Source organism: Echiichthys vipera, assembly GCF_963691815.1.
Source record: "Echiichthys vipera genome assembly, chromosome: 8".
NCBI lineage: Eukaryota > Metazoa > Chordata > Actinopteri > Perciformes > Trachinidae > Echiichthys > Echiichthys vipera.
Window position 1 is genome coordinate 15,972,820 of NC_139833.1, and position 25,961 is coordinate 15,998,780.

At 40.5% G+C, this 25,961-nt stretch overlaps 2 protein-coding genes across 3 annotated transcripts; both read right to left on the bottom strand.

Moving 5' to 3' along the window:
• Nucleotides 1-6,784: 6,784 nt before the first annotated feature.
• skap2 (src kinase associated phosphoprotein 2) lies at nt 6,785-18,488 on the bottom strand. 2 transcript variants are annotated; one of them, XM_083917685.1, is made up of 13 exons: nt 18,382-18,488; nt 17,887-17,992; nt 17,762-17,787; nt 17,247-17,348; nt 16,372-16,452; nt 15,056-15,139; nt 14,791-14,915; nt 14,373-14,436; nt 13,706-13,828; nt 13,265-13,345; nt 10,899-11,011; nt 7,070-7,171; nt 6,785-6,983 (listed from the first exon to the last, which is right to left on the bottom strand). In XM_083917685.1, exons 1-12 carry the CDS (start codon nt 18,419-18,421, stop codon nt 7,079-7,081), a joined length of 1,038 nt encoding a protein of 345 aa, XP_083773811.1. In that variant the 5' UTR covers nt 18,422-18,488; the 3' UTR covers nt 6,785-6,983; nt 7,070-7,078. The 2 variants fall into 2 exon arrangements, with proteins under 2 accessions (XP_083773811.1, XP_083773810.1); XM_083917684.1 differs by having other exon boundaries at nt 6,785-7,171.
• A 4,000-nt stretch (nt 18,489-22,488) lies between these two features.
• hoxa2b (homeobox A2b) lies at nt 22,489-24,244 on the bottom strand. Its single transcript, XM_083919180.1, has 2 exons — nt 23,869-24,244; nt 22,489-23,327 (listed from the first exon to the last, which is right to left on the bottom strand). The coding sequence occupies exons 1-2, from the start codon at nt 24,239-24,241 to the stop codon at nt 22,639-22,641; spliced, it is 1,062 nt and encodes a 353-aa protein (XP_083775306.1). The 5' UTR covers nt 24,242-24,244; the 3' UTR covers nt 22,489-22,638.
• Between the last annotated feature and the right edge of the window lie 1,717 nt (nt 24,245-25,961).

The window sequence follows — 25,961 nt, forward strand, 5'->3', positions numbered from 1 at the left end:
GGTTAATTGAATTGTTAATAACATACGCCTCGACTCTGAACATTCTTCAAGGTCTCCTGCATTTCATGCCATTACTGAGCGCTGGTTTACTGAGGGCCACAAAAAATCCACAACCTGACAGCCAAAAGAGGATTTTCAGACGTTATAATTGTCCTTTTAGATTTGATGTGTGTGAGGGGATGTGTTTCAAAAGCTAACCCTATATCCTAACACCTGCCTGGTGAAAAAATACTTTTTCTCAGGGCTGAAACATTTTTCTCTGTCACACAGTTGTCACAGATGGAAATGAGCTGACCATCCATCATTCATCAAACCCAAAAGTCACAGTACCTTTCTTTGGTTCTCCATGATTTATACCTCTCCTCCATCCTGTCGACTTTTGGTGCATGGATGTAGCAATTACTGGGAATTACTGACGTGATCACTGTACCAAGGCAAGCAACAGCTTCTCTTCTCCTGGAATCAGGGCTGATCAGCGTGAAACCAAACCTATCTGTCTTGAATACATGGGCCTGAGGGGGAACTGGGAAAGTGAGATCAACGCTTCATAATTTCCTGAGTATCAGACATGTGTCCTTTGAAGCGTACGTAAGTAGATGGAGAAGGAAGGGACTTGAGTTAAGATAACATGTCTACATATATTCCCAAATGTTTTAATCCACACTTAAACACTATGCATACTGTACAATCTAAATAAGTGTGAGTGTAAGAACTCAAAATACCTTTAGTGTCTATGTTGCCTTTTGCTCATCCTTATGTGAATTTGTGTCTTGGCACATGGGAACAGCCCCTCTGTGTGTCAAGATCATCCAGACTAACGTCTTGTTAGAGATGAAAAGCAGGTAGAGGGGAAGGTCCTTAGTCCGAATAAGTTTAGTGAACGCAGAGACGTCTGCTGGTGGCATTGAGACAAGAATAGAGTGGAGAAACAATGAGGGAAAACATGGAGGGGTAGAGGGCACCGTCTCTCGAGGCCTCTGTGCTTCACTACCAGTGTGTGTAAATCAGCAGGCAGCTCACGGCTGCAATGAGGTAGAAAATAAAAAAAACATAAAAATGTCCAAGTGAAATAAGACACAAGGAGAAATCTTTTATGATGAGCCTAAATTCTCCTTACTCTGCAGTAGATCCACTGGCCGGCTCAGCTTGTCTTCTCCAGACACCGTCCATCATCCCACTGTCTGCATAAAGCCACAAATTACTCAAATTACCCCACCTGCTATTCATGTAATACATATGTAATGAGTATCCTAAATTCACATGATTATCATTCATGATATGTTAATAGGGCCCATGTCAGGTTCATTAATGTGGACATGAAATTATGTGGACTGCCAAACCACATTGTCTGAAGATCTGCAGATGTGGTTTAATACACATAATGTCCTGGACAGAAGTTTATCAACATGTTTAAACTTGTGGTATTGAACATTTTTCATCATTTGAGCATGGAAGTTCATTGTTGACCTTTGGGAATAGTATATAACCAAAACGATGTAAACTCAAAGGTCTGCTCACTGGCTTTTGGAGCTTTCAAACCGCTCCTCATGGAGAGTTTCAGTGCTCAGAGTTCACTAGTTGAAAGCTCAGAACTATTGAGATGATCTTTGATCTTAGATTAGTTGGTTACATGGAAGTTACATCATCATATTTATGTTGTTTATCATATTTAGTCAAACTTCTTTCTTCTTTTTCTAATCCATAGGCATAAGGATGAGGACTAGCCATTTTGTTCTTTTACAATATGAAATCAGAGTACATAATTGTGGCCTTTTGAGACCGATCAAGAGAAAAAGATGCTTCATGTCAAAGTGAAAACAGATTTCCACAACATGATCCCAATGAATAAAAAGCAATTGCACAAAAGGTGAGTGAAAAACACCAAAGAGATGGATAAACATCAAATTTCAAAAGGAAATTATGTAATGCCATAATGTGTAGCTTTGATGTCCATCCCTATTTCCAAGTATGCTTGATTTCAGTGCCACTGCAGGTGGGCATTAAAATAATGTAAATGTTTCCAATGAAAAACTCAATATTAACTTGTACAGGAGAGGTACCGCAGGTCCTTCCTTCCTGCTGCTGTCAGACTTTACAATCAGCACTGCTCCCAATAGACTACTGACCTCATCCTGTACCCTGTACCCTGCACTGTGCAATATGCCTGTACTATGGGCACTTCTGCTTTTTGCACTATTTGGACTTATTTAATCATATTTATTCACTCCATATCACATTTTTACAAACAAACAAAACAAGAACAACTGTACTACATCATGTGAATATGTACATATGTCTATTTCTATTTCTTCCCTTTTTAAATTTAACTTTATTGCTTATTTTTGCCATTTTTTATCTTATTTTGTCATATTCTGTTGCTGCTGTGACAAAAGAATTTCCCCGTCTGCGGGACATTAAAGGTTTTCTGATTTTCTGATTCTGATTTTGATTACAGTTACTGTTCCTAGCAATGCTACAAATGTTGGTCAGATTTCTTAGTCAGCTAAAAAAAAAAACGTTGTCAGCAACTGTCAGCAGTATTACAAGGATAGCTTTCAACACTTACAGATAGTTTTTAAAGAAACATGAGCGAATGTCCAGCAGGCCGAGGAGGCCAAATCATCATGACAAAACTCCAAGAGCATCAATCAAACGTGCAAAATAATTTACGGTATGTGAAGGGAAACAGTCATGACAATATCTGCCACAGACAAACAGCACTGACACTGAAGGAACAGCGGAAAGCTGAAACTAACCCTCGGGGAAATTAAATATAGATACAGTATATTATACTTTATATAGGTGGTTGAGAAATACTGCTACCTGGCATTCAACCACAACCAAAGCAGTGATATTTGGAAGTGGTGTTCACGATGTGTAGTGGCCAGCATTTTAGAAATACTCAGTCCCTCAGTGTAGCCGGTGCCTCCAACCCTCTAAGACTGCCACCAGAAAGTGTATGTATCTCTAATTGTATGCATGCTTTTTTAAAAACCTGTCCAACATTGTGGAGAAATATGAAATCCCTTTATTTTGCATTTGTGTTTTTGGCCTAAAAAAAAATCCCAAGCCCTCCAAGAATTTGGAGGGCTTTAAAAAAAAACTAAAAAAACCTAAAATAATACTGAGCGTGTTACGTTGGTCTCCTCAGTACCCTGATGATGTTATGTTATTCTGTCCACACCATTAGCACAGTCACTGGCCAGCAGCTCCTGGTGTACAGTAGGACCATGGGCACTAAATTAGCTCATGTTAGTTTGGCAGGACCTGTGCTCGGATACATACTGAAGCTGACATTAAGTGAGAGTGATGGCGCCATTCTGCTATCCAATGACTCAGTTACCTCAGTAAGCTCCTGTAACTCAACCCTCATACCTTTACTTCCTCTGTCAGGAGCTGCTATATTAAGAGCTGACACTGAGACGGGTCCGCAACCTGAATGTGGGGGTATTGCCGTTTAACTCTGTGGGGGGTGGAGGAGAAGGAGTGATCAGTTTACACAGGATTGGCAGACAGTCCAGTCAGCTGCAGTCAAGTGGAAGAGGTACAGTGTGGAGAGGGTTGTAATTACAGTTAGAGCATCTCTGACTTCCCCCTGATTACAAACTATCCTCCAGACCATCCAGGGTCATTACTCACCTCACTAACTAGTAGAGTAAATCAGTGGCGGAGTGCTGACCTGATATTAGAGCCACAGAGAGTAAACAGGGCCAGAATACGGAGGCTGGAGCCGTGTAAATAATCTGTGAGGAAATGGAGCAGGAGCGAGGTGTGGGAAATGTTTATAGCAGGTGGACAAACACCTGTCACGTTGATAAGCCTGATTTATTCTGAATGTCAGCACATAGCTCTATACCCAGCCCAGTGACAGTCTGGACCGCCAACCCCAAACCCTGGGCAATGATACCTGTCTGTAACAGTGATGCATACAGTAAGTGAGAGATGACAAGCACCTCTGCAGCTTCATCAGTGTAAAGTATCAGCCGTGACATGATGTTGTTCGAGGTAGCATTCTCTTGGGGGGATGATGGTGAGATTTTCCAAAGCCAGAGAGTGGTTTTGGAGCCATATCCGTCTCCTATCCAGCGCCAAAGATCTAAAAGGTCTTCCCCTCGACATCAATGTCTGCAGAAGGCAATTAACAAGAAGGAAGAATAGACATTGAAAACATGTGAGAAAGGTGGGTGCAGTGCTTGAAATAAACGACCTGTCTAGGCTCATATTTACCGGCCTGCCACTAACCCCAGCTCATAATATTACACATTATATATTGAAAAATCATTGAAAGGCATGAAAATCGAAGCCTCAAATTCCAGAAATATGAATTTTTCAGTGGAGCCTGTCACAATGTTCGTTAGCTTTCACTTTAAAAACACCACGTCTGCTTCTCACAATGTCATAAGCCAGCTGAGGAAACCTTAATTTGTCAGCTGCCTTGAGTTATGTTAACAGAAACTGACCTCAATTAAGAGTGACTTGCATTTAAAAAGTGTCTATTTCAAATTTTAAGATTTAGAGGGGAGGGGGAGGCTTTAATGGAATGCTGACAGAGGGCCAGTTAGAAAGGTAATACATTTCCTGCAAAATGCCAGCGGATACCACATAAATAAAGCAGTGTTATTCATGACAGAAACTCTCTATGAAGCTGCAATGTGATCTACGGCTGAATGACCCGGTTAAAGAGTAGCAGAAACAGCTGACAGCTTGATCAAGATTACCTCTCTAAAGTGGTATAGATCAAGTGTTTAGCCTTCTCACCAATCCCAGGGGTGATGGCTTGAAATGGACGATGGTACATGATGATGCTTGACAAGGATGAGCAGCTATCATTGTAAGGTGTATTGGTGTGGTGTTATTGTCCTGAGATGTATTTATCCAAAAGGCGTGAACAATGAGGTAGGAGTATTGCTTATTAGAAGTATAAATGTAAGTTAAAGTTGGCTATGTAAGAATGGACATCCATAAGCTCTCAGTTGTCAGTGCAAAATGACTATGAATGCATTCCGCCCTGAAGGGAAATTTGTTTTATACTTCCATCATCTTTCTCAGCAAATTTAATGTTATTTATTATTACTCAGCAGCTCAATCTATATATATTTGGCCGGTAAAAGTGTATCTTTATGGTTGCAAGTATTAATTAGTGATATTCTGGTATCATTAGTGTAATTTAGTGCTCACTAGATTAATGGCATGGTGGCATTTATCTATGAAACGTTATATCTTGATGTTAAATTGCAATAAAAGAACCTGTATATTCTGCAGATATGGCTGTCCAAATCTAACAGAGGGGGATGGGGGTGTAGTTGACATCCATTAAGGAAATCCTTTATTGGCACATAAAAATGAGAGGCAATATTTAGCCTTAGTTGTCTATGGCAACCTAACCCCATAACCTAACATCAAAAAGAGCACTCTTAGGAGGGATATACTAATCTATGTCAGCAGTTAAGAAATATTTGTGTTTATGTGTTAAATCCACAATTCAACATCAGCACAAAAAACATGTTTTAAGTGTTACATAATACCCCTAAATGATGGAATAACGATTTGCCATCACTGGTAATGTCCTCACTCTCCTCTCATGGAATATCACATTGTTTCACTTCATCCCTTTCCTCCCCTAAAACAAAGCATTTCCTCCTTATATCCAATGTAGTATATTCAATAACTAATTATGGTAATTCATTACATCTCCAATTAGCAGAGAGGCTTTATTGCTGCACTATACCGTAAAGAGCAGGATTTATGATGGTTTTGAATGTCACCCAGAGGACAGAGGACTAGCTCATCACTCAACGGGAACAAAACTGAAAGACAGGAGCAAGGGAAAAAAATAGAGGGAAGAGGTAGAGAAAGATACAGTGAGTTGTCGGTTAATGAACGCATTTTTCTTACGTGTTTTCTCTCAACCTTGAGAAAACCTTGACAAGGCCCCTTTTGTCCACGGTAAACCAAAAAAGGAGCAGAAAGATGAAATCGTATTACAACTTTGATATTTCAGTGAAGAGGCTGTAAAAAGATATGTACAGTACGTATGTAACCTCGGAGGGATATGCCTAGCCAACACCACCTCGCCTGCTGTCAAACGGCCCCTCAGAGGGCGATAAGCATCCCTGCTATTTGTGTGGGTGGCTGTCTTATTAGTGTACCTCAGCCGTTTCACTCAGACATGCGGCACAGCCAACCATCTGCCACGCTGTGATCTTCAGCCGAGCAAAATCTCTCAGGTGCTATAAAATAAATAAATAAATAAAAACAGTGTCCCTTTGAAACTCAGGAAAAAAAGTGCTGACCAGATGAATGAACTATTTAAAGAAAAAAAATCACTATTTTTCATTTATCCAGGGGGTTGTCTACGTATCCTAGGTGTGCACAAAGGATTTGATATTGACATTAACCGGATGTTAACTGCACAGAATTACAGAAGGTAAATAATGTGATTCAGTGGGCTGATATATTATTGATAAATGCACTTATTCCTATTCGTGTTCATGTTTTTTTCCTCAAGAAAATACTTCAACAAACTGCTATTGCACTGTTTATTTCATTAATTTCTGCTGTTATCCTTCTTCCTCCTGTCTCTTGTCATCTGTCATTTTTAATTCAGTGAAAACATCAAAATTTCTCTCCCAGCAACAAAAAAACGTGGCTATTCAGCCTTGAGCATCTCCATTACAGAGGGAGTAATCTATGACCTTTAAAGAGACTCTGTTGCCACCTTGTGGCTTAAATCGCAGGTTAAATTACAAAAAAGCTGATACAACAGAAACTTTTACATCTTTATTAATAATGTCATTTGCAATTAGCAAATCTGCCAAAAGCAGTGCATGAAATGTTGTGGAGAAACTGTATTTTGGATAGGAAATAAATATAACCAAGCAGTGCAACATGCAGATAGAAAAATACTCTTAAATGTGTATTTCAGTCATCTGGAAATCTTTTGATCCATCATCAGTCTCTTGTGGATATGGGAGGAAATGATCCTGAAAATGACACAATGTTAAATATAGTGGATTCATTCCAGTTATATAGTTTGAGGAGATAAAAAACGTTTAACGTGACAATTTACATGGGATATTTATAGAACGTAAAGCTCCGTCAGAAAGGTTTTGGGGACGATTCCTATGGCTCCATTCTTCTCTCCGACCCACCAGCCAAAGTTCTGGTACTCCTGGAAGAAGAACAAAGTGGAGACATCAAGAAGAGGAAAAGAGTTTGTGAATAAAACACATTTCCTAATCTCCTTTAAGTAATGTTGCTGTCATGAAGAGCAAACATTTTTCCTTTTAATTAAGTATATGTAACCATCAATAATCACACCACAAAGCTGAGGTTTAATGAAAATGAAAGCTCTACATGTACACAAAGCAGCCCTGTTCATTTGGAGTTATTAAGACTGACAGTAAGCCTGGGAATGTTGTCATTTGTCCAGGTCATCGTTATCCCCAAAGCAATTTCAGTCAAAAGCAACTGGACTTGGTTATTTGTCGAGGAAGACGTTTCACCTCTCATCCAAGATGCTTCATCAATTCATGTACAGATCTGACCAGGCTGGGACTGGTCATGAACTGATGAAGCCTCTTGGATGAGAGGTGAAACGTCTTCCTAGACAAATAACCAAGTCCAGTTGCTTTTGACCGAAATTGCTTTGGGGATAAGACTGACAGTGTGTCTAATAGATCAGAACTAGCAAGGACAGGGCGCCCTGGCGGCATAGGATAGGATGTCCCTGGTTTGGGACCAATCTGGGACCACTATTGCATGGCATTTCTCATCCCTTTCCTCATTCTCTGTCATCTCAACAATATTGGCTGTCATCAGCTGCAAGCACTTTTCTTGCCAGCATTACCTATGAAATATTCCCAAAAACCGTTTTCCTTCCAACTCCAAAACAACACCTACATTCCTTCAACAACTTCACATCTCCTGATCCCTGTCCTGCCTCACAACCCACTGTCGATTTTGAGGCTGCACACACATCCCTCCGCTCCACACAAAAAACCCAGTGTGCTTAGAGCACATTACACATAAATCTGTCACAGCATGACAAGTAATAGCTCCAAATGGCTGTCAGCATGCTGAGATGTGGGCGGGATGCTGTGAGGAGAGATCTGAGAAAGGAGGAGAATACCCCCCCCTCCTCTCTCTCTTTCTCTCTGGCCGAAAGCCTGACCTCACATCAAAGTCTTCCCAGGACATGAATCAACGCTGGAGATCATGTTCTGACAAGGTTGAAGGAAGAGGAACCTGCACAATGTTTCAAATCTATGCCAAAACTCAGGGACCAGGAGGGACCACATCTGTGTCCAGTTATTCCCAGGAGAGAGTAATGGATGTAAGTGATCATATGGTAGTATTAGACCCAAGACGATTACAATAACAAGTGATGGCTAGCACTGACCATTGTCTGGTGACGGGCTATTCATCACGTCAGATAAAGAGCTGATTGACTTATTGTCCATGTCTAATATTTATACACAGGACATGAATAAAGTAAAAAAAAAAAAAGTATATAAAATATTAACAGCAAATTAAAGATCACAGGAAACAAACAAAAAAACATTAATGTATCACATGATTAAAATTATATTTCACAAGCCCCTGAGGGATAATATAGCAGACTGACATAAGGTGTGTGTAAGAGAGCGTGAGACTATGTGACTGTGTGTGTGTGTGTGTGTGTGTGTGTGCACGCGTGTGCACATTATGACTTCCTGCAGCAAGCCTTTTGAAAAACAGCAACACCTCATTGTGTAGTTTCTGGCTAACAAATAAGTCACGCTTCAGTGAGTGCGGGACACGACATAGAGAACACATATAGACAGAGCTCTGGAAGACTAACGACACCACACACTGTTATAACACACACATTTACACAAAACTGTATAATAGTACTGTCCCATAATTGTATTACTTCTACCAAATGAAATTAATCAGTTTACAAGCACAAGCTGTGCACCAAATGGTGATGTGGCCAAGATGTGCAGAAACACGAGAATAACAGTAGCAGCAGCGTGTTTTGACAGCGTTTACTTTTATCAACCCATCCAGCCACTTAAGTTAAGTAAGATGTTACACCTCTCGATTAGTTTTATGTGCTGCGACTTTGAGGGGGGGTGCAGCATATCCGGACAACACACTCCCTCACTCCCAGTCAGGCCCTATAATCAACACCCAGGTCCTGACTGGGGGGTCTCGCAGCTGTAACACTACAGCTATTTTTGGCCTGCGGAATGGGGGAGGGATGCAGGGTTGAGTTAGAAAGGAGAATGGGGGAGGAGGAAGCGACTGGGGGGGGGGGGGGGTCGACTGTCCCTTTAGCTGCAGCTGGCTGTTGCAGTCCAGACAGGTTTTATGGTCATTGCCCTCGCAGCAGGCCACAACCCCCAACACCAAGGTTTCAGCTAATGGCACTCCCAGTCTGAGTGAAAGGGCAACTTGATTCTTGGTCCTTTTCCACGCACGAAGAAGGAGTCATAAACAGGCATTTGGCCAATGAGTGTTGATGGTGTCTGTCTGCTTTGTGCGTTTGTTACCTTCCATTAGTGCTAAATCAATTTATCAATTAGCTGGTCAATGAAAGATTAACAATGTTGATAATCCGTTATTTGCTTAAATCATTTATCAAACAAAAACACTGAACATTCGCGTTTCTGCTTCTCAAATATGAAAACGTGAAGACTATTTATTTAGATTTTGTACTGTTGGTCAGACAAAATATAAAGATGTCACCCCAGGCTCTGGCAAACGATGGGCAGTTTGCACTCTTTTCTGATCAAGCATTTAATCTATACATCAGAAAATAAACAAGTATTTAATAATGAAAACAACTTGTAGATGCAGCCTACTTTATATGCTGACTAAAAAAATGAAAGGAAATGTATTATTAGTTAAAATTATAACTCAGGTTTTTACAAATAAATTATGCTTAGAGCTCATCAGTCATGTGTTTTTAAGTCTTCATGGCTTTTATTTGCCACTAGATGGCAGACTTGAATGAGGAAAAGGACCTAGCCACTTGAAAACGGTATGTCTCAGTTGACTCCATAGAAACCAAACCAGACAGGAAAAATAGCCAGTCTAGATGATGCACATTTCCCACCTTTTTTATTTATTTTTATTTTAAACAAACCACAGGGTCGAAATGCATCTGTGTAAGTATAAAATCCCTTGACTTATTTGCAGTGCAATGTTCAAAAACAAGCATGTTCAATGAATCCCATCTAAATCCAATTCCACGATTGCATGAACCAGCACAAAAGGGCTCCTGTTTAGTTACATAATAAAGAACAGCCCCTCAGTTCTCAATACCTGGCACCCACGCCTAGCCGACAAGCCTCGGAAATTGTGCGTCCACTACACGTCCTCACCTGCTCTGAAACAGAGTGGCGGACTGAGCCTGGGTTTCCTGAGAACACACATTCCTATTTGGCGAGGTGAGAGAGACGTCTGAGGTGTGTGGGCTGAGGGCCGCTCACCGCCTGGCAGAGCAGCAGTGGCAGTGTGCTGAAACAGTCCAGATGGAAGTGATGGAATGGCGCTGTGTGCCAGCTAAGCCCAGCCTCCGCCAGCAGCACTAAAACAGTTTCCGTTGTGACACAACTAATCCCCATCACAGTGCCAGAGAGAGAACCTAGCCCAGTCTGCCTCTTACCATCAGCCGTCCACCTCAAGGCAGTGAGCCAGGTGCTGCCAGTAAAGGATATGAACAGTCGGTTCCTCTGAGGGCCTAGAAATAACTCACTTTAGGTGGTCTGAGACCAGCAGGACCACTCTGACTGCAAACCCCCTTACACAACCTTTGCGTCGCAGTTGGGTTTCACCATGCATCAAGAAAACACTCATTAAGGGACGAATCAAGGTTTTACATCTGACAAGCAGGATTCCCCGAACCATACCTTGCTCAGGATGTAGATGGCATCTCCACGTTTGAAGGACAACTCATCTGGGTGGTCCCCTGCACAGTCCCATAAGCCCTGGTAGAAGTTGGGGTAGTCTGTGCTCTTATCAACTGCATTGAAAAGGGGAAAAAAGACAACATATTTATTTTTCCTACAGAGAGTAATAAGCTATGAGTACAGGTCTGACACAGCAGTGATTGTTTGTGTGCAGCAAAACCAACAGGAGGCAGCGGAGAGCCTAAAATAGAACTGGAGCTAGACAGTAGCCACCAAGTTCATACTACCATGTATGTTCACACTGGCAAAGTGACAAAATAAAGTACACTCAAAACAGTCAGTATACAGACTAAAGAAATATTGAGGGCCAAACTCAACCCTAAAACTTAAACCCCCTGAACCATCAGGGATTTAACTGACGTCACCTGGTAAGTGGCTGAGTGTGAGAGGCTGTAAGACCTCGAAATGGTATGAACAGGAATGGGAGCAACATATCACGTTACCTTGACGACGCCAAAACAGGTTACAATTGTGGGTTTGGGACTTTATATTTTACTTCTACCTTCTTCCCGGCTGAGAAATTTGAACATCTCTCTGCAGAGTGGAGAAGGCAAATGATCAATTTACTCAAAATTAAAAGAATGTGTTTTTTTTGTTTTTCTTTAATGTACCATCTTGAATACTTAATGTTAATGTAATATATCTGTGTAAATGTAAAATGCCAGGATGAATACCCATCCCTCCCAATCCTCCTTGTTTACTGTTTATTTTTAACGCTTCCGGGCTTCCCCCAGTTACCACGTGTTTCAACATTAAAACGCTATAAATTGTGGGCAATTCCATCGAAAATGTGGACATACGGAAAGTGTTCAGAAAATGTACTTGATGATCACACAGTGAGACAGCCCTAAACCCCTGCAGAGTTACCAGGAATGTGTCTCTGAGAGTATGTAAGTGTGGAGATTGGGATTGGACTATACTACCATACAATAAGGCATGTCAGAAAAAGTATTTAGTATGTCCCAATACATAGTACGTCAAATACAGTATGCCAGAAATACCAGGCTGACCTACTGCATCCGTTCATAGTTTGCGGTATGCAAACTAGTATACTTTTGGCTGGCTATTCTCACCCACAGTTCTCAATTCGATGAGCCAGAGGGTCAAAGTTTAAGGCACGTTGAGATGAAGAAGTCGTATGTCCGGTTGAATGCATACTGCATGCAACAATATGCACTTTGTAAGGGCAACTGTAGTGTACTGAAAGTAAAAAGAAAAAGTATGCGATTTGGAATGTAGCATGTTTTTTCTGAGTGTGCTGCTGAATGCTATTCTCTCACAATGCAATGCACAAAATAAATGGAGGAGCAGCCAATAGTGGATGGAGGTGAAACAGCTACAGGAACACCTCAGTAAACAAAATAACTTATCTAGCTTTGTGTTTCTTAGGTTTCATTTGCATTGTCATTGTTGAGTAGTAGTCAATTAAAGGAGCATTTGATTAAGAGAAAATTATTCTGCAATGACAATCTATTCATCATATAAGTATTTTTTAAAGCAAAAACTCCCATTGTGAGGATTTTCTCTGGTTTATATCATTTTAAACTGAATCTCTTTGGGTTTTAGTTACAAAAAACATTTGAGGACCTGACATGGACTCTAGGGAATAGTGATTTACATTTTTCATAATTTTCTGTCATTCTGTAGACATAATTATTGATAGAGAATAAAAATGATTGTTAGTTGCAGCTCTATTGCCACAGTTTGTTTGCCTTTGCACAGCATGTGTATTGCATCTTTTCTTTTTTAGTTATGAAATGGTCAGGTATATTGATTTTAGTGTTTTGCTACCTGCAAAATTGTAGTATGCTGCAAACAAGTAATAAGTAGTAGGAAGTAGGACACAGCTACTTTCTAGTTTTATTTCTGCCTCTCAGCCTATTTATTGATCTAAAATGGGACCATTTCCTGTTTATAGGCAGCCCCTAGAGTGTGTGTTGTGGTTAGTTTACATAGTTACAGTAAATAGAGAACATGTTATTTTTGCACTTATAGAACACAGACACTTATGTCAATTATAGTAAAGGGAAGTTGCCCAACTAGGCCAAAAGTTATTTCCAGCGTTGTGTTAACTTTCAGTTGCGCATGTTCACAGAAACTTCCTCTGTAAATGTCACTTCTTGTTTACGACAGCTTGGAAGTTTGAGTGTGCTCACAACAACCATAAAAACTGTGTGACAGCATGTTCATTCAAAATGTTCATCCTATCTTCTGTATATATATATATACCCCAAAAGTGACTTAACTCTATCTGAATACACCGCTCATATCTTTGTAGTCCAAACAGGAAAATCTGGGCCGTGTACCTGAAGCAGCAGCAGGAGGAGCGGGTTTGCTGGCTTGCTCCACCTTTGGAGGCACCTTTGCTGGAGTGGTCACATCATCCTCTGGAGAAACAAGACAATATATTGATAAATGAGTGTGCTATGAATTAAAAGGTTACGATTCTCTGTACAAGTAGTGGGCAGTTATTCTTTTACCCTTCAGCTATCTCCACTTTCTATTTTGCAAGGGCATCGTAGCCGCATCCACGGCTTAGCACCACCCAAGTTGATGTTTTTGGTTTAAAGAAATGCAAACAAACCAATTCATTTTTCCCCCTACCCCCATCCCACAATAATATGGCAATGATATCATTGTGGGATACTCAAGCTATGGCACAGCTCGGTGGAGGTAGTCTTGCATAAACAGACCCATGATCAGCAGGACAACAGAGATCGTCACAGCGATACAACACATGGTCAGACCTGGGAGCTCTTCATAGATGTCTTCGTCGATCGGCTCAGACTCAGATGTATCTTCTATAGGTCCAACGTCATCATACACTTCCTGTTCCTCCTCTTCATCTTCTGGAATGATGCCCGACATATCTACAAACAGGCGATCGTAATACTTTTGATATGCATACACACATACATCAACTTTTGATTCATGCACCAGTTAAAACAGCTTTTTAAGAGTAAAATTCAAGCACTTTCAAGGTACCTAAAACAAAATTGTCCACACTCTCTATACCTTTATCATCACATCGAAATTGTTACTAGAAATGAATTTACTAGTTTAGTGCTGTTGTCAACTCATTAAGTTCTTTTAGGTTCCGATATAGGGTTAGGGTAAGCTCCACGTCTGGTGTGAGACACAAGGAGACAACAAGCATAAATGATGACAGAATTGATAATTTTCAAATGTTACAAGACTTTTGTTTTTTTTTCAATTTTCAAGGAGTATATTCAAATACAAGCATCTTCCTAAACCTTAAAACATAGTGGTTAAAATCAAGCATTTTCCAAACTTTCTAGACTTTGTACGAACCCTGACTTCTCTGTTGTTTTATCACTCATGAAGAAACAAATGTGGCCATTTCTGACATTATAGAGCATGCTAATGAGTTGTTATGCTTGAAACAGCTCAAACCTCTCAAAACAAAGTCTATCTGTTTCACCCACTCCTCCGCCTCTTTCGCCGATGACGCACAAAACTGTGATGAAAGAAGAGAGAAATGAAAACTGTAGTCAGTGCAATATGCAGTTTTACATATATTAATTAACATAAACAAATAATACTGCATTTATGCATAGTAAAATGTTCCGCATGGAAGACCCTGAATGTTAGAAACACTCATTTTGGCTTTTTAAATATGCGTGTCAGGTTGAGCCATTGCAAAGGCAGCAGTGTCAAATGAATGAATAGGTTTTAAAAATAACGACTTAATGAAGTGCATGCACACACACGCCTTGCCAAGTTTTAAACACAGCACATCTCAAGTCTACATTTGTGTTTTTAATTACGGCGTACAGCAGTGACTCAAATCATCACCAAGAGACATGCGCACCTGATAGACTCGCTTGTCTGGAGCCGTAATTTCAAAGCAGCAGTCTTTCTTTGAGTCTTTCCGTAAGGTGCCGTTCATTTTGACAGAGTAACCGTCGATACTGAACTCCCCCTTCTGCTGCTTGTCTGGTTACAGGAAATTAAAACATCATCATTAATGGTTCAGATAAACAACTGCAATGTCACTGTCAAACAGCCATCTGCTTTTTTCAAACAGGATGTGATTCATTATTGACCAGGATGAAATGTGAAAACAAATTAAGTACCTTTCTCACTGCCATAATAGTAGAAGGTATGATGACTTAGAGCACACCATCTCTTCTGCCACTCAGTGCCAAAAAAGCTGTGATCTGTGGAGGAAAAACAGACAATAATTTCAGCCGAACAAGATATAGATCATTTTCGGGTATATTTAGGAGGGCAATTGGAGCTATGTTTTGCAAAAAGTGTGAAAAATGGCAGTGGGATTAAGGGTGCTATATCATATGATATCCTAATTTTAGGTGGAGATGTCATTTTCTTGTCTTAATAAAGTTAAGACACTTAGATGCTTTGCCTAAAGAGGACGTTGTAGGTCAAAACGTAAAATCAATAACTTGCAAATACGTTTTTCTTTCTATTTATTGTCAAGAATGAATAGAACAGCCATTGTACAGGAAACGAAGACAACACATCCTTCTTCCCAAACAATAACAAACACGTCATAGACAATGCAGGGAAAATATCTATAAAATACATTAATAGTAATGGGGAAATTAGTCATGGAATAATAAAAATAGTAAATAAATAAACAGAATAGGAAAAAAGAGGGATAGATTATTGGAGTGGACTTCTTGAAAAACATCAAGAACAAGCACCACGCTTTGTAAAATTCACACGTTCCCCAGGTAGTATACAAAAATGTCTCTAGATTCATAGAGGACATGATGTCTTTACAGGACATAATCCAGTGTTAATGGGAAGCAGGGGCCCTTAAGAAAGATAGCAAAGAGGTAAAAGCCAACATACGGTTTTGTTTTAGGCAAATCCAAGTCTGGAGCAATGCCAAAACCGGCAGGAATATGATTTGGCTCAATTTGTTGGTGAAGGGTTACAGAAATTGTTTGAAAGACTGATATCCACAACATAACTAAAAATAAACACATGGTCCACTAAGTGTGAAGGAGTAAGGAATTTATGGCCATTTAACACATGTAGGGTCCACATCGGGAAACATTTGAGCTAATTTGGTTTTAGATATGTGGATACGGTGGACTACGTTAAATTGCAAGAGTGCATGTCGAGCATGCATGAAAGTGGAGTGTATCAGATTAAGGATTGAGTCCCATGTGTCTTCTGTAAAAGTAGAATTTAGGCCTTATTCCCAACAGTTGTCATTGAGGCGCAATGTAATTTTGAAATAAGGTTTTAAAGGTTATACATAATACCTTTTGATGTGGGGTTAACAGAGAACAGGACTGACTGGGGTTTTGTGAGGAAATAGGAATATTCAAACAGATGTACATAACGGGAGCTTGCAAATTTATGTGTGACATCCTCTCTATTAAAACAAATGTCGTGTACGTGTCAACAAAGCACCCACCTTTTCTGCGCTTCTCAAGGTACCCTGCCTTAAAGACAGACGTCAGGTCCTGAGCCGCGACAGCTGGGGCCTGCTGGGCACCTGAAGAAGAGTTGAGGAAACGAATTATCCTCTCAAAGTGTTTTTAATCTTTTAAGAGTGAAAAATACATTTGTATTCACAATGCTAAACATAAACAGATGGGTTTCTGACAAACTTTGTGTATTCTTCATGTATGTAATTGATCATGTATTTGTTTGACTGATGTTAAAATAAGTAGCAAAAGCCACATAGGCTCAACTAAGCATTGTTTTGCTTCTCTCTGGAGGAGATTCCCTTTGCAGCGTGCAACTTCAATGCAAATGTTCAACTGCTGTGTCAAAGTTGCTTTGTGTGAAAGAGCAGCCATAAAACTGGCAGCTGCTTGCAGCCCATAAACCCCAGACGCCTAATAGCCATTTCACAAGGATTTCCCTGATACTCTATTTTTAAAAGTAAATATACAAAAGCTTGCATATTGCTGTGATGAGGCATTCAGGGTGAAAGCTACTGTACATTGAGGCGTGTTTTTTTTCTCAAACTACAGCCATGGCAGTAATGTTGAGCCCCCAGACTGTGGCTGAGAGCAATAAAGCATGCTCTAGCTGTAAAAGGGGTGGGGTGAAAGAGGCAGTGGGAGTAGCAGTTGTGCCCCCAAATTGCTTCCCAAGTATGTTGCCAAGTTACAGTTGGAATGTCTCCCTCATTGTGTCACTCAAAGTCACTTTCTCCGAGGAGGAGACCCAAAGATTTGTATATTTTCATGCCAAGATGCAATTTTCAATACTTTAATCCACAGCTTATTAGCAGTTAGCATGTCAACTTTTGGACATCTGCTAAGTGCTTGTGGTTTTTACCTTCGCAAGCCTCTTCATCCTTGTCCGTGCGCTCTGACTGCAGCGACCCTCCGTCATTGTTGCTGTCAACTTCCTCATCATCATCTGAGTCATCTCCACCTACTACAGTAAACAGAAAGTGCTGTTTAGTAACAGTGGCGTACGTGTTATATTGTAATGTGAGTATGACGTGTGAGCATTTCACTTGAGTGATTTCCCCCCTTTTTTTGTTTGGAAAAGTATATAAAAAGGCGCAATTCAGTAGTTTAGTTAGTTAACAAATGTGCTAATAGGCCTAGAGAAAGGTCTAAAACTCTTCATAATTTCTGTGTCTGAATTTATAATTTTCCTATATTCTAAGTTGGAAATGATCATTTTTGAAAATGAGATGATACATTTCAAGGGTTTTATCCAGATATAATACATTCAACTCATCTTGTGACCCCTTAGATTCATGTTGTGACCTCTTGTGTGGGTCTCGACCCCCAGGTTGGGAATCACTAGTATATTTAATAAAGTATAAGACTAATGCTTACTTTTTTCCTTGAAATCGTGTGGGAAACTGTTGGGGGAATAAAGCAAATAGATGTCAACAATTGTCACACATTAGAATCTGTAAAAACCAGATTACTGATGTAGCCTGCAGTGCAAACACACATACCCCGATTTGACCTCTTTAATCCGTTTGATGAAGGCTTCCCTCTTCTCTTTCGCCTTCTTGCTTAGATTTTCACTTTTTAATCCATCACTGAGGAAATACTCTAGGTCTAAAAAACAAAACAAAAGCATGCTGGGTAAAACATTCATAATCAGCATTTGTGGTGTTTTATTTTGGCAGTCACGTGGCCCCAGTAATGCTGGAGATCATATTACATTTCAAAAAGCACAACACAGAAGTTTGCAGCTTTAACGTCAACTTGTATTGTTTGTTAGGCAACTAATCAGCAGTATAACCGGGTTTAAATCAATAACAGCACTGTGGTGTGTTGACGAGGTGGACTCAAGTGAATACAAGCTTTAGTCATCCATGTTGAGTCTGCGCTTCCTCTTTAGACAACGGTCTCTTAAGCTGGACTTTGTGACACAAGCTCTAAATGAACTCGGAAAAACACTCGCTGTGTTTGTGGAGTTTTTGTGTTTGTTTGTTTGTTTTTACCTGAAACGAGCGTCGTTAACTCCTCGGGAATCGCACGCATTTTAAAGTCAGTTTGTTCCTGGCAGGCAGCAGAAGTGGACCGTCCGGCGAGTGAAACAACTCCCCATGACACGGAAGCAGCAACGAGTTTACGCACACGGAAGTTAATCTGCTAATTATTTATATCTGATCACACAGTTCAGTTCAGTGCAGAAAATAAACACTGAAACCTGCCTGTTGTTCATCCACGCTGACGTTTATTGGCCCATCAGCTTGTGTGTGTGTGTGTGTGTGTGTGTGTGTGTGTGTGTGTGTGTGTGTGTGTGTGTGTGTGTGTGTGTGTGTGTGTGTGTGTCCGTGTGTGTGTGTGTGTGTGCGTGTAGTATATAGTTTTTGACTGCTACTGATGACGGGGAGTTGATGCTTTATTGGAGCAATGGGTCTTTACAGACTAATAAAGTCAGCGGATAACGCACGATCATATTTTTGATTGATTCCAGATAATATTTCTCTGGCACTTAAGTCTGTGACTGACTCACTGGACACATTGGAAGTGTCTTTTTTACAATGATGCATGCACTTTGGGTTTATGAATATGTCAACATTATAAATCTAAACAAGGATCATTAATAGCTGAGAAGGCCATTAGGCTATATAAAACTGTTCTGCAGGGTTCTTCTGTGCCAGGTGTTTTTCTGTCTTTGAGCAGCAAATATGTTTGAAGGAGCCTGTGTGCAACTTCTGCTGCGCTGGTTTATTCCTAAGTCATATTTTGAATATTTGCATAGATTGTGAGACAGTTTTTTATGAGTTTATATTCTAACTAGTCTTTTTTTTTAAAGAAACGCCTCTCACATTTGAGATAATATATTCATTTCTTGCAACAATACATCCAGCCCCACAAGAACAGCTACTGTTATGAGCTCAATGTCCACTTTTTTCACCTGTCAACTCCAAAGATCTGAAGGAAGTGAGTCAGTGCCTAAAGTCTTCCACCAGTTCACCTGATTCCATCTCTACCAAAACACTTATTTGTTGCTTTATAACACCATAGAAATCTGGATTTAGGTATAATAAATAATCGCACTCTTTCACGCCAAATACTTGAATAAACTGTATTTAGATGACTGGGTGAATATCTTTAACTTCACGATACTATATACAGTATGATACATACCAGGTTTTAGAGCCAACAATAGCACCGAAACGACCCTTATGAGAGTAATTATTGACTTCAAGATCAACTGACTCACAGAAAACTCACAGAAATTTTAGCACTGATTGACCTCACAACGTTTTATTTCAAAGGCTCACTGATTCAGTCAGTTTAGCAGGTCCTGTACTTTACTTTACTACAGGATTCTTTATGTTTCTACAGGCAGTTTTAAATCTGCAGAAACAAAAGTCTTACCTGGGGTTCCACAAGGGTCGGTATTTGGGCCTTGTACAATCCATGACAAACACAATTTTTCCAACCTATCTGAAGCAAAAAAAAAAACCGTACTGCTTAAGTCAAACCTGTGCCTCCTGGTGTATTCAGTGAAAGCAGCCGGTTGTCATATTGTTTATAAAGGAGTCAGTCATTCATTAGTCTTCCTTTGACAGGCAGAATCACCCAATCCAGGCTTAAAGACTGAGCCTTTGAACTGTATAGCCTGTTGTTGTGGAGAAATGAGACAGAAATGTCAGCGCAGCTCTCGAGGGGCTGTGTGAGGAGCTTCAGTGTTTACTTTTGCTGCAGGTGGTGGACGATGTTTGTCACACACACACACACACACACAAACACACACACACACACACACAGCCGCTTTGGATGACTCTAAATCCATACAATGCCTAGACAGATATATAACAGTGATGCACGTTTTTAAACGTTTGATTTATATTTTTGATTAAGTCTTAAAATGCTATGGATGTTAATCAGAATCATCCTGAGAAAAGGAGCACCAGCCCTTTAGATCTTTGGGTGATTGTGATATACAATCAAATTGCTCACTTCTTAATGCAAAATTAAACCTTAGATCCTATTCTGCATGAATATTATTGTTGTTGCATACATGTTCTGATGTCACTTCCTGTTCAGAGTTATCTGAGTAACCAATACATTCTTTATGAGCCACAAACCCTCTGAGGTCATTCAAACCCTGACCCCCTCCTGACCTGGTAGAAGTTCCTCCCAGCTTGGAGAGAAGAGGAGAGCCAGCTTGACCCTTGACCTGTGTGTGTGTGTGTGTGTGTGTGTGTGTGTGTGTGTGTGTGTGTGTGTGTGTGTGTGTGTGTGTGTGTGTGTGTGTGTGTGTGTGTGTGTGTGTGTGCGTGCATGCTCATGCGTGGGGGTGCGGGTGGGGGGGGCTGATCTGTTGGCACAGAGTTGTATCTAGTTTCCCATAAAGTTTCTGCTTTTTGCCCTCTTCCTGCCTGTCCCTTGTATCACTCATTACATCCCTCACTGCATGCACAAATGACTAAATCTTATAACCAAATGATTAAATTACTTTGCACATTGCAGGCCTATGGGCACGTTGTCATTGGTAAACCTGTGAATGCAGGTTACATATACATATATATATATATATATATATATATATATATATATATATATATATATAAATATATTTATAAAGAGACTAGCAGTGTGAGTGTGCTAAGAAATAAGTGCCCTGCCTTCTTAAAAATACTGAACATATGATTTATTTGTGCTCAGTCTGGCCCATAGACACAGACATGCTGACACAGTGAGCTCAGGCTTTAATCTTCTATTTTTAAAAATGATCACAGTTAGACATCACTTAGTATCATATCTCAGTAGGAATAGAAGTTCAACACCTCACCCTACCTTTTTTTTTATTATTGCTCTGAGGCTCTCAGTCCAACTGCACAATCCTGAGAGCAGCAGAGAGACACGGAGCCCAGAGCCTATAAAAAAACACGTTGCCTTCAGACTCTGGTCAGAATAATTGATCAGTGTGATTGTTAATCTTGTGATTCATGGAACAATCTCTGGCTTTTCATCGATCATTTTCCCTAAACATTTAATAACATCCTAATAAAGAAATGGCGACCACGGCTGTGACATTGTGGCTTTTTTTTATCGAGGCGAGGCTCAACTGGTCGGTGTGAAGAATTCCTTCAGCAATACACGAGGTCCGTTTGGTCCAGATTAACATACATTTAGGCTACCTTCATGATAACAATTAACAATAAATCACTGGGATAAATAGCCTACATTCTGCTACCCGATCTAATGCTGGTCTATGCTTTGCTATTGTGTGAGTTACAATTAATTAAATTGTAATTTACACCAATTTGGAAAAGAAAAAAAGTATTATATCGGATGTTTTGAATTAACTTTAGATAAAAAAAATTAATCAAAAAAAAAGTTTTTGAAAAATCACAATGGCTGTTAGGAGCGAATCTTAATTCAAAAACATTGTATTGCACTGCGGATCGGGCTATAAACAAGCACCCTCAGTGCTGTGAGTTTTATAGGCAATAAAATTTAATTAGGGAGCCAAGAAAAGTCGTAGCTTTTGGCCTGGGAATCCTAGCAGGCAATTCTCGCTGCAAATGTTCTTTTTTTCTGGGTTTGAACATGCGGAGGCAATAAATCAGATTTTTTTTTCTTGTCAGATAAATCACTGAGATACCGGAAGCATAGCCACGTTAAAAACAAAGGAACTAAAGCTAGAATGAAAAATAAGACAAAAACTGGAATACAACTATATACGATTTTACATTTATATTATTTGCATTTGATCTGTATTTCATAATGCTCTGTTCACGGTTCACTGCATCTATTTGGCTAATTGTTTTAGGCAAGTTTGTGTTGACTTTAAAATGATAACACTATATAAACTAAGCCTATAATATTGAAAATATTCTGTGGCTTTTGAATTGAACGGTTTATTGTATCATTATTTGACTTTAAGAAATATGAATTGTGCATGAACATAATTAATGTCTCTTCTTATATATTTATGTATTTAATTGCAAAAAAAACGTTTTTGGTGTGAAATAAGACAATAGCGCTGCTGATTCCAATCAATGTAAAATTTTATTTCAAGAAGAATATTCTGCTCAGTTATAGACGAAATCCATATAAAAAAATAAACTTTCCATCTCGCAGCCTAATAGAATAAGTTGCCCACATAGACTAAATAGTAGCTTTGCAGTTTTTTCTTTAACTTACCTTATTTGTGACATTTGTTCACGCTAAAAAAAACTGAGTGGGCTATATATACTGGGCACAAGTGCCTGCATTAAAATAAAACCAATATTTCAATAGCTCAAGTTTTGCAGGTCGATTGTTGTGAGTGTTTCTGAGAAAAGGTCGAAAGTTTCGGATGATAGAGAGAGGGGACTTTGTGCTGAATCTGACAAACTTGGTGAGAAAGAGGAGGAGGATGAGAAAACTTGGAAATCCTGCAAAGACACGTCCAGACCCGGGGAATGATCATTGTCCGGGCCTATTGTTGACACGCAGATGGGAACAGTGGGTGCCGGGTTAGGAAAATGTTTCAGATTTTTCTCATTGCTGTTCAAAGGCGAAACAGCCGGACTTTGGGTCTCCCCATTGTGCCCGTTCTGACACTGTTGTGAAGTTAAGGTATTTTGGTGGAAATACCTCTCCCTCTCCAGGAGAGTCCCGGCTGCGCTGCTGTCCTCTTCCTGCTCAAACTCGTCCTCTGGCCCGTCGTCGAGGCACGCGTATTTCCCCTCACTGTCCCGGTTCTCCTTGCAGTGGGTCTGCCTCTTATGCTTCATCCTTCTGTTCTGAAACCACACTTTCACCTGCTTCTCTGACAAATCCAGCAAAGCAGCTATTTCCACTCGCCTCGGTCTACACAAGTATTTGTTAAAATGAAACTCCTTCTCCAGCTCCAGAAGTTGTGTGTTGGTGTACGCGGTCCTCAACCTCCGGGATGCCCCCCCGCCGCCAACATCAACCTCTGGCACCTCTGGCGAACCTAGAAAAATAAACCAAAGATTATTTTTTAATCACAGAAAAGCTCGCGAGAAATAAAACAGCAACACAAGTGTGTGTGTGTGTGTGTGTGTGTGTGTGTGTGTGTGTGTGTGTGTGTGTGTGTGTGTGTGTGTGTGTGTGTGTGTGTGTGTGTGTGTGTGGGAAGGGAAAACAAGCTCTGGGGTGAAACTTGTGGTAAGCAAGCACCGGGACTGGGAAGATTTATGGGCCCCAGGCAGAATATGATGGGTCTGCGTGGACAGGACAGGACGGAGGGTGAAGATTAATGAACATGCCAGTTGCTGGCCCGTGTAAGAATAATCTATCACTCTCCATTACTGTCAAACATTAACACTCTTACACTGCATCACAAGTCAGTGCGTTACTTGATGAGATTAAGCATGCTTAAATCAAAAATCCTGGCTTAAATGGACGCCCACGTTGCACAAGGCCCCGGGATGCAGCTCCTTGCTGAGGGGGAATCCTCAGACAATGAGGAGCCTTTTTTTTTTACATGGAGGTTATTAATCATCATGTCTTGCCTTGGGGGGAGAAGTAGAGTGGTGAGGAGTCAGTCGTTGTCGCAGAAGAAGCAGCAGCAACAGCAGCAACAGCAGCAGCAGTCTGGTTTCTCTTGATGCTCTTCTTTTCCTTCATCCACGGGTACTCCGGGGGTAGGGATGCAGCCTGCAGCGGCTGCTTTGAGCGGCTGGGGCGTGGGTGGATGCCCGGGTTCAGGCCGGGGATGGTCTGCTCAAAAGGAGGAGGAATCAGTGTCGACTGTGAAAGCGCCGAGCTCTTGATTGATGAACTTTGAAAAGCATCACCGACAGGGTTAGCGAGAGATGTCAGGCACTCAGCGAGCGACGGCTGGCTGTTGATAAAACCACTTTCTCGCCCAAATTCGTAATTCATCTCCTCCTCCTTGTGTTGAAATCGCGCCGATGTTTTTTTTTTTAAAAGAGTGAATTCAGATTAATAAGCAGTTTATTTTCATAAACTACTAAACTCGATATAGTCGTATGGGAGACCTGTATGCCATAAACTATTGCTTTCATGAGGACATGGTTGGAATTAGACCGTGCTGCTTGTCACATGATTGCATCTGCCCAATGACAATTTGGGGTTTTTATCAAAAGAAGCCACTGTCCCCTGTGATTGATCGAGAAAGTCGGAATGGTAACGCCTCATTCCGGGGGTAGGGGTGGCTTTATTTACACATTTTTGGGGTCAGTTTGTTCACCACAAAAAAAAAGTGCCTTCCTTGCGCGTCCACGCAGTATTGCCGTCCGAGTACGCGCGTGTGAGTTGTGGCAGGGCTACGTGTGCGCATTTGTTTGTAGCTTGGCACTCATCACAAATCATTTCAGCAGACACATTTGTGTCTCATAATGCGGCGACGCCCACAGTAGTTATCAGTACCGAGGCGTTAATCTTTAGACTTTCTTGAAGGTGTTTGCTCGGAGAGGAAAAGCTGCACCACACATCCAACAACATGGCCACCCCTCCCCCAACACACACACACAGGAGAGGGAGAGACAGAAAGAGAGAGAAGGAGAGACACACAGACAGACAGACAGACAGACAGACAGACAGTCAGTCAGACAGACAGATGGAGAGAAATATGAAGTTTTATTGGATTTCAATGTGATTTTGAGCTCATCAGATTGGCCTAATTCGATCTCTAGATATCTACGTTTTCCAATAAATTATGCTATTGGAGACATTCACCATTGAAGTCTTTGTGGGAAATATCACGGACAAACAATATTTGTGTCAATGTAAGAAGGCATTCGGGTTATTTAACAGGCATTTGTCACCATTTTTACAGTTTATGGCTCCCTGCCCTACATCCCATTTCATTTATTTTATTTCACCTATAGGGATAATGTTGACCTAAGCCATCATCCTTACACCTTCAGCATTATTGGTTATACCATTGCAGAGAGTAGAAATGATTTGCCACTGTAGTGTGAGGCAGAGGAAAGGTGGCTGTTTATTGCTCGGGCTCTAAACAAAGAGCCCCGGTAGCCTGTGTGTGATCAATCTTTCTCGCCAAAAGGTCTGACAGCTCCCTGCCCTAAGAACACATTTAAACCATCTAACACTCCCTTAGATCATATATGGCCAGGAAGAGGACAACCACTCTCTAGGTAGGCTGTTGGAGAAGTTTTCAATTTAGGAATGAAGGGATTTATTTATTTTTTAAAACACGGATTAGACGCACGACCATTACGCACAAAAAGCCCTTTTGCTCAATCGCTCGATAATAAACCAGAAACCTATCTAAGATGAAACTCTTTCGGTTTTTCGTTTTCGAAAAGGACTACACTGGCCCAGAAAAAAACACAGAGGAGGAAAGGACTTAGTTAGTGGTATAGAAACGAACGGAGCAGCTTTTGCTTATTGTTTGCTGAGGTGAGTGGGTGTTGGCATTCAGCAGAATCCCATTCAGTCTCATACCTTTCTCTGTGTCAGATAGAAAGATAGAAGTCTTTCTCTGCCCTGTTTCTAGAATAATTCCGTTTTACCACGTTTGCTTGAAATGTTTGATTTTACTTCATATAATTGTGTATTTTGGCGTATTTCTAATTGTAAGGATTTATTCTGATAATACAGATCTTGTGATCGAAAA